Here is a 10,000-nt window from a genome sequence, read left to right as displayed (position 1 = left end):
AACCAAATGGCTTGTATTTTTGTCATAGAGGCATTATTAGTAAGAGAAGTCCTGTGTGTATTGTGTATAGGCCTATCAAGAATTGTCAGTCATTGGCTGTGAGAATGGTGATCTTCGAGTCTTTGTTTAATGTGGACGTTTGCAGTTAGATCCTCACAGCTCAAGGTAATGATCTAAACATTAGATTAGAATATTTTTTAATAATAATATTTTTGTTTATATTTTTATCATTCTCATTGTTTTTCTTAATTTATATTCACACTGAGAAAGGTTTAGAACGAAGGTATGTGCAAGTATAAGTCCAGGAAGTAATATCAAGTATAACTACTAGTGTAAGAGTTGATGTTATTAATGAAGCATTGATTTTGAAAAAAAAAAAAAAAAAAATCATCAGTATATAATTCCTAAACCTCCCCCCCAAATACCTAGTCTCTCGAGAAGTAAAACAAAAACAATCCCTGCCTTAACATCCCAAGGTGGTGGTGACTTTCATGCACCTGAGACTGAGGGAAAATATTCAGGTGTTGGGATGATGGTACTGCCGTCCAGCTGTGAAAGAACTCATTAAAGATACGTATTCTCAACACCAGTCCGTTGACACATTAGGGCAAGGTCTATAACCCACACATAGGTTAATTCTTTTCCATCATGTATACAACTGAAAGTTAGAATTATATTTTCATTTAAAGAAGCAAAGGAATTATAGCCATCATGCTGTGGAGAAGTTTCAGCCTTGATATTGTCTCTCTATGTGGCTTTGATGGTAATGAAGTCAGTTCTGAGGCTCAGGATTCAGATAATGGGTTTGATTGGTGCCTGAAATGTTGTCCTCTTCTGCTTAACTTCCAACTAAATTTACCAGTGTTACCTTGTGCATCATTAACGGGAGGAGAATCAGCTCGTTTTTAAAATTCATAGGTATAGTAGTGGATTAATGGTTTTAACTTTTCTTTAGATAAAGAGGACAGGTTAATTCAATAGCCTTATATATTTTGTAATCATTTACATAATTAATCAAGCAGCATCTGGATATTTTGGATATATTATTTTTTTCTTCTTTTCTTTTCTTTTCTTTTTACTTCAATTAAGATCTGTAACGTTTTAAATGGCACAGCTTTTATTTCATATAAGACAGAATGTGTATTCATGGATATTATTAACAGGTCAAAGAATATATATGATGCAGATGCATTATACTTTCCCCTTGAGATTAGTATTGGCATTAATAGATCAAAGTATGAAGTAAGGATTGTGTTTGTTTTCAATCATTTGTCACATGAGATTTGAAAAGCAAGCAGTCAGATACTATATATAAACCAAAGGAAGGGACTTATTTGTGGTACATTATACAGTATCCACAGCTACTGGTTGAATCAGATTGCCTTTTCTTCTGCTGTACCATGCATGATAAAAACTATATATATTGCTGCAGGAGATGGAGCTTTGCATGAAAGTAGACTATGCTTTATAATAACTCTTAAAACCCATCTTATGTCTCAAGCTTGCAGTAACAGTAAAAACTATTATCCTAGTATGGCCTATCTCAGCTGTGATAAATGCACTAAACATTTATATTTGTACATACCTCCGTTATTACTGCTCTGGTGTGATGTGAGGGAACACATAAACAATTGGAAATGCTTGTTTAGATCTAAAAATCTATTTATGCCTCTTTAATCCTTCTTATGTACCAGCATGTGAGAATCTTTCCATACTTACTAGAGTATCTGTAAGGCAGAACACATCTTTTGTCAACTTTTTACACTCCAGTTCAGACTCTCTGCTCTTCATGCAATGCAGGTTTCTGATAAGCTTGTATAAGGCTTTTACAAACAAGAAAAAAGTACTAAAAAATAAGAAAAAAAAAGTTATATAAAACACATATATTTTCCTATCCTGATACAGTAATGGAGTGGCTAAGTAGCTTACTCTGGTCCAGAGACTCGCTCCTATATTGGAGGAAAACACAACTTCTTACCCTGACCCTGTCGTGATGCCTTCAATTAAATGTATTAGAAAGCCTTAAAAATAATAATAATAAAGCAACAAACTTGCTCACGTATGGCACACTTGCAGGGACAGATTGAGAGACACACACATGCATATGCAACCATCATACAAATTAGAAGATACATTTCTCCCTTTAAACTTTTTCCTGCACAATAGGCATCATAATGGTAAAAGACACTGCTTTCCTTTTTTTTCTTTCTCTCTTTTACATACATTCTATACTGTATTGTCCTGTTTAAAAATGTTTGCCTTTTGTCCATGAATGGTAATGGCAGCCTTAGTTCCCACACCTTCTTTGATTTTTATACTAGTATTAGAATCCTCAAACATCAGCTGATCCAAATGGTCTGAAGCTGTGAATTCTACTATCTAAAGAAACCCAAAGTAGGACTACATGTTTTCAGTGTAGTATCCTATACTATTTATTTTGAGATTACAGAGCAGTTGCTTTGATGAGATACTGTTTTGTAGCTTCAGTAATGTTTATCTGTAAGGAAATCTTCCAACTTGACCATGTACTGTAATCATGATCTTGCAGAATCTTGGGATTAAGCCACTTGGTAAGCCTTCTACTTTTCACGTAGGAGACATTGTGACTATGGCAGATATGTATGACCAGTATTTAAGGGCCAAATTGTGTTGAAAATTCATTTCAAACCATGGTCTTGTACTAAGTTACAGGAAAGGCATATTATAGTATTTTTAACTGTATTTGTACTGTTTCAGTAAATGACAAAAGATTTTACATGTGACAAAAGACAATTTCTAATGGTTTCTGTAGAGGTAAGATTGAAATTTGATTCAGAACAATTATAATGACAATAAATTATACAATTGATGTATTTGATATTAAGTCTTAATAAAATACTATCTTGTATAATATCTATTACCCATTTGCATGTTCACCAGAACTTTTTTAATTGCTAGTAATATCTAAGATGATCATTTGTTAATCTCTGAAAAAACTGGTTACCTAAAGGACAATATTTTGTAACAAAACTCATAAGGGCTGTGGCATCACAAATAGACCAGCCTCATAGGCATCAAAGTACTGCTAAGTGTTGTTCCAGAATCTGGCCCTTGAGTGTCTTTGCCTATGCCTTCCATACTCTCACAGGACTTTTGTTAAGTATTTGGTGTGACTTTGTATGTTGTATCTCCTGTGTGTTTTTTTTATGGTCATCAATTATTATTGTAGTTTCTTGGAGATTTTTCATAAGAATATCCCTTGATTTTTATTAAAATGTTGATTAAATAACAACACAGAATTTTATTTTTTACCCAGTTATTATTTCTTTATACACAAACTCCTTTAAGCAGCCGTTAAAGGTGTCATTTAGTAGGATTTATTTTGTGTATTTTATTTAATATCTATTACTTAGCAGAATTTTACCCTTATAGTTTGTCATTTGCTTCGTTAGGTTATATTTTCAAAACCTCCCATCATTAGACTATTTGCCAAACAGTTCAGAAATATAAAATGTGTTTAGAAAATACATATATGTTACTTGGGGAAAAAAGTCTGAAGTTATGTACATTCTGTTGTGATTTTTTTAACCCTCTGATGGTCCACCCGCAATACTTTATGCGTAAAAGTGCACAGTGAGTCCAAGATTTTATCTATACATACATACATATGAAAGGAAAACCGCCACAGTAAGAAAATAAAATTGAAATTTTATTTTCTTACTGTGGCGGTTTTCCTTTCATCTTTGTGTACACGTTACTGTGTTTGTCTTTGTGTCATACATACATATACATACATACCAACATGCACATTATGTACTCAATACACACATACATATTTATATACATACATGCATAAAACATACATATATATATATATATATATATATATATATATATATATATATATATATATATATATATAAAATTTTGTATATGTGTATATGTGTGTAATATATAATATTATATAATATATATATATATATATATATATATATATATATATATATACATATATTTATACATATACATATATTTATATAAATAAATATAAATATAAATCCTGACAGGTGGCACTGTGACATGACATAATCTGGCACAACAATTTTTCATCAGAAAGAATTTGTCTCTGTGCATCATATACATATATATATATATATATATATATATATATATATATATATATATATATATAAAGATAGATATAGATATATACATATACATATATATATATGCACATATATATATGAATATATATATATATATATATATATATATATATATATATATATATACACATATATACATATATACATATATACAGAGACAAATTCTTTCTGATGAAAAAATGTTTTGCCAGATTGTCATGTCACAGAACCACCCGTCAGGATTTCCTGGATACCCATTCTCATGCTCCCGTAACTCCCTGAGCACACAGACACATGTAACAGCACCAAGGGATGTGAGAAGCAAAATAAAATGACGGAAACACAATCTAGTCTGCATAACTAACAATAACAATATAGCAATAAGGATTAAACATCTTGGACCACCTCACCCCCCCCCCCCCCCCCCCAAATCTCATGTGCAATCATCAGTGGGTACAATAAATTTATAAGAGAAATAACTTTCATAATGTCAATACAAAGCTTTCAGTCATAAAGGTTTATGTTTGTGTCTACATCTATTAATCAACAATCTGCTCCAGACAAAAAGGCATTTTATACTTTTAGAGAGAGAGAGAGAGAGAGAGAGAGACAGCCAGATGTTAATAAATACTAGTATATTTTATCCAATATAACCTCTACAGGTACTTAGTAAACCTTATCTAATTAGATATTAGTGCCAAAGTTTATATATATATACATACAGTCTGCTCAATCAAAGCTGTTATACCCCAATTTAGAGGCTTCATTTAACATATCCAGAGAAAACATATTGTTTTACTCTCTATGTAAAAGTGGAGGAAGTGGTAGACGATCACAGTCTGGAACTTGTATCACTTTGCCTTACATTAGTCTTGTTTTATTCAAGAATATACAGTCCAAACCACCCCTTTCCTTTTTTTTTTTTTTTTGCAGTTTATCTGTTTTGGTTTATTATATACTTAAGTAATTAATATTGTATTTATGATGTACATGTTTTTTTGTTTTTATCTTTATAATTACTTTCTACTCATGTGATTTTTGGAAATCTCAATCTGAAATTATACACTCTTCCTCATATCACCTATTATAGCATTTTATATCAAATAGATTATGGCTTGCATATCAGAAAATATACCTGTAAATTAGCTGAATATGATGCAGAAATTGGTAAGTGGTATTTTATTAACCTTTTGCTATAATTCTTGGTTCTGTACTCTTTGCACAAAGCACTGATTTATGTGTCAGCACAATTTGCCAGTTAGTTTAGCACAAGGTGCCTGGTTTGTTCTCAAGACATTTTTATTATGTAATAAATAACCTTTGGAAAACCAGAGGGATTCAGTACTTTCTAATTCTTTACACTTCTTTTGCCCTACATTTTGCATACTGCTCTCTTACAAATTTCATATAAATGTCTATTTGACATTCTGAATTGAACTTTTACTTCATCTCTGCCAGGATTTGCAAGAGAAAAAAGGTTCACAATAAAACCAACAAATATTATTTCAACCAAATTTATTGTTCCTCAAGTTGGTGTGTCATTGCACTCATTTGTTTTTTTTGTACACTTACTTTTCTTTCCCCTCTTTCTACCTTGTTTCCTTTTTTTTGTATTGTCATCTTCACCATTTATAAGTATGCTATTTGGTGTACTTTTCAGTCCTCCCTTATCTTCTGTTGAGCCATTTCCTTGATCCTCGGGAATTGCGTCTTTGATTTTTTTTTTCGGTGGGTTTAATGCATTGAGTGTTGTGCTGTTACCATTACACGCATTCATACTCCTTGGAGCTTCATCCAATGGAACTGCCACAATAACGCCATTGGCTCTCCTTTCCTTCACCTGATATTTTTCTAAATATCTGGAACAAAGATAGAAAATAATCAAATATACATTTTTTTTTTCTCTGCCACTGAACATAAGTCTGAAAGTCTGAAAAACAAAATCTATAAATGTTTCAAAATCTATAAATACTTCCCTATTCATCTTATCCTTTGACTTCACATTATCGAAAAAAATCAATATAATTACAATACTTCATAAATCCTAATTCTAAAACTTCTCACAAGCTGAAACACATTTCATGAAAGGCATTCTACATAATTTAGGCAACAAGCCTGAGTGTCATATCAAGGCAACTGTCCTCACCTTATATTTTTTGGATGTGGCCAAGGGTAATCACCACTTCTGCTTAGGATCCACTCGGGAGTCACTGCCACTGCCTGACACTGGGCTGCAATTTGTTTCTGGAAAATAAGTGAATATGAACATCTCTGGCTTATTGCTTCCAACTAGATTATTAATATCATATTAAGTATAGCCAAACCTTCTGCTATCATGCATAAATGGGTACACACCATGCATGTGATCACACAAATTCCTGGTAATAGATTTTATGAAACAATGGGAATCATTTTAACCAATTCTCAGATGAATGATATACCCCCTATTTTGTTAAGAGTTTCCTCTAAACATTGTCCTAACTAGAAACAGCTTATAACAAGTAAAGAATTTAAAATATAAAACAAAATAAAAGCTGAATTTACTGAAAACATAAAACAAATATATATAATGCTGAATTTATTTAAAACATAAAGAAACAAAATGAATACTAAAAGACCACCACAGTTACTACTAGGTTGATTTAAGTCGGGAGTAGATTGACAAGTTCACCTAATGGCCACCAGAGGGCTCACACTTCCCTAATCAGCTCTTCTATGCTCTGCTGTTCGAGATCAAGTGAATATCTCCTGTTGAGAGCCTACACTGCTCAAGTGGTGAAAGCAGGGACATTAACCAGTCAATGACTAATGGCAGCTGTGTATCCTTGTGCACAAATAGATTTGCATATTTTGGGTAAATCAAACCTAGATATGGTTGTGGGTGAGTTCATCATAGATACATTGGTAGGTTGAAAACCAACAATGATTACTTAACCAACTACTTCCCTGGGGAAAGATCCCAGGTCAGCCACCCAAGTATAAGGACCTAGTCAACTACATGATGTTAAGTAGGAAAATTTATTCATATAAACAAAACGGCTTAAGTGGGGAATCACAATGTTGCCTCGTAAGATTTGCGCCAATTAGCAGCATTCAAATGCAGGGATGCTGCAATTGTCATCCTGCGACTGCAAACTATCTAACAAGCATTATATCAGCTAAGAGATTTAGATCATAACTATCCAAGATTGGAACATGGAATATTACTTTATATTAAACATGAAAATTGGACAATATTCTCCACAATCTGGAGAGAATAAATATACAACATTTTGGTTTGTACAAACTCAGATGGCCCAATGCTGGCAACTTTAAGGTCCAGAAAAGAATCCTATTTTCAAGAACATAAAAATGGAGTGGCTCTAGTCCTGAAAAAAAAAAAAAAAAAAAAAAAAAAATCAAAATCCATCCTATTGTTCTGGCCCAAAAATGACCACATGCTTCTAGTTAAAATAAAAGCTAGTCCTGTAAATATAAACATCATAGTATCATATGCTCCCACAGCATATGATACAATGCTGATGCTGAATATCAACAAATCAATAGCTTCTTCAGCTCTCTTGATGAATTATTCTTATCTTGTAAATCAAAAGAAATTATGATTGTCATGGGTGACTTTAATCCAAATGTACATATGTGCCATACCCACTGTGAGTTTACTTTATTGTTTTTATATATGAATGGCTACACTTGTATTAAGTCACCAATTACAAGCACTGCCTGTCTCGCCTGTTTACTCTTTTCCTTGATTTTTTAAAATATTTTACAGAAACATTTTTCCTACCAATTCAAGACAAGGTGAAATCAGGTATGGTCACAAGGTCTATTAATTGTCTCCTTTGTGGCTGAGCACTAATAGAGCCATCTATGTGCAGAGACATTTCACCAAAAAAAATTAAAAATGAGCACAGCACTTTTCCAGCAGCATTGAGTTAATGTTAAAGTTGGGTCAGAAAGAGATGGAACAGACTGGGAGAGTGGAATGAATGTTGAGATAAACTTATGGACTGGTGTAAGGAGAAAAATCTGGTCATCACAAATACCTGGTTTAATATACACCCAAGACGATGATATACATGGATTAGTCCAAGTGATAGAGCCAGAAACCAAATTGACTACATATCCGGTGCAGATGTAAATTCTGACCATAATCCAGTGATAATAAAATTTAGATTGTCCCTCAAAAAATTAATGAAAGGTAAGATTGACTTCAATTTTGAACTCAGTACATTAACCCAAATCTTCCGGGTGGCATGAAGAGATGACAGCACCTTACTGGCCAATGTTCCGGCCGTCATGATAGATGACGGCACCCTTACTTCCGGCCATCATCAGTGATGACGGTCTCGGTTTCACTTTTTTTTTCGGGACTTTCCATTCCCACGAAACTGATGGTGATTGTTCTTGAAATCCCCTTCCCCCCATGCCCCCATCCTCCCTCCCTGTTCCCCCCAGTCCCCCCCATCCCGTACCCCACCCCGCGGGATAAGTCCCCGGAATATGAGTTTAGGCCTACGCGGTAGCCTCCCGGAAATGCCCGTAGAGCCAGGGATCGCCGACCCGAAGGATTTGGGTTAAAAACTAATCAAGAGATGCAAGAAAACCTTAACCAAGAATTTCTTGAAATCTACCAAAGACTTGACCATCATTTTGGCATCTTCACTGAGAATATCCAAGCGGCAGCTGCTAAACAATTCCAATAATATAAAAAAAAGAAGCTCCAATCAAGCTGGTTCCACCCAGAGCTCAAAGTTTCAAAACAGAACGCCATCCAATATGAACTGGCAAACAATAGTTACAAAAAAGAATGTAAGATAGGTAAAGAAAAGTGGCTGCAAGAGAAATGTGACAAAGTTAGGAATCTCTACTGTAATCCCAAAGAGATTTTCTAAAGGATAAGAGAGATTACTGGTCATCAATTCTTTTCCTCGTAAAGTTGCAAAAACACATTCTCAACAGTAGACAAAACGCATTCTCAACAGACCGAAGATGTCAGTTGCTTGCTGGGAAGATGTTCAAGAATTTTTTGATAATGAACAAAAGCCACCAAAGATCTAGTCCTGGAAGCTGTCACATCTGAAACAAATGAAATTTGGGAAAGCTCCAAGTCCTGACTGTGGATACAGTGAAATGTTCAGGACCTTAGAAGAGAAAGGTATTAATCTCATCTGGAACTTCCTAAATGATATCTATGAAACAGACAAGTTACCTAAAGAAATTATGAAATCAGTATTCATTGCTCTACCAAAGATACCAGGAACATTTGAGTTCTCACAATATTGCAAAATCAATCTAATGTCACATGTTCTTAAAATTTTACTGAAAATCATCTTACAGAGAATCAGATGACAACTCCTACCCAATATACCAGAGATCCACTTTGGGTTTATGAAGAATAAAGGTACCAGTAATGCTATCTTTGTCATGAGAATGTTTTATGAGAGAGCCATCTAACACCAGCAACACATCTAGCTGGTTTTCACTGACTTCAAAAAGCTTTTGATAGATGATAAAGATATGAAACTAATTCAATCAGTCTACAAAGATCATCTTGCAGCAATCCACATATCCAATGGAACAACTAACTGGTTTCCCATCAAGCGAGGTGTCCGACAAGGTTCTGTGATGTCACCTGACCTCTTCAATTTGTACTTTGAATTATCCTGCAGGAAATTAAAGATCATCAGTAGGGAATCATTATCAATTGTTGTAAAATCAACAGTCTTCATTACGCAGATGATACAGTTCCCCACATCTGTAAATGACCCCCAAAGCATTTTAATGTTGTTCTGGAAGCTAGCGAATGTCTTGGCCTCCATATCAATAGCAAAAAAAAAAAAAAAAAAAAAATTAATGATTCAAGGTCATAGATCCCA

The 10,000-nt window shown here is 33.7% G+C and overlaps 2 protein-coding genes across 4 annotated transcripts in view; one reads left to right on the top strand and one right to left on the bottom strand.

Annotated features, from left to right (window-relative positions):
* The window catches only part of LOC125045430 (myotrophin-like), a 14,725-nt gene extending 11,454 nt beyond the window's left edge, over window positions 1–3,271 (top strand). For all 3 annotated transcript variants that reach the window (XM_047642670.1, XM_047642669.1, XM_047642667.1), the window contains exon 4: window positions 1–3,271. This exon is cut by the window's left edge and continues 147 nt beyond it. The gene's annotated coding sequence lies outside the window, so the exon portion shown is untranslated.
* A 2,351-nt stretch (window positions 3,272–5,622) lies between these two features.
* LOC125045729 overlaps window positions 5,623–10,000 on the bottom strand; it is a 10,840-nt gene continuing 6,462 nt past the window's right edge. Inside the window, exons 5-6 of the mRNA XM_047643161.1 lie at window positions 6,271–6,368; window positions 5,623–5,983 (exon numbers count right to left, since the gene is read on the bottom strand). Of these exons, the coding sequence (XP_047499117.1) occupies window positions 5,650–5,983; window positions 6,271–6,368 (432 nt within the window). The 3' untranslated portion in view covers window positions 5,623–5,649. The remainder of the gene's footprint in view (window positions 5,984–6,270; window positions 6,369–10,000) is intronic.

This window comes from Penaeus chinensis, chromosome 37, assembly GCF_019202785.1.
Source record: "Penaeus chinensis breed Huanghai No. 1 chromosome 37, ASM1920278v2, whole genome shotgun sequence".
NCBI classification, from domain to species: Eukaryota; Metazoa; Arthropoda; class Malacostraca; order Decapoda; family Penaeidae; genus Penaeus; species Penaeus chinensis.
The sequence above is the reverse complement of the archived record's forward strand: the minus strand, read 5'-3'. Positions and strand labels throughout refer to the sequence as shown.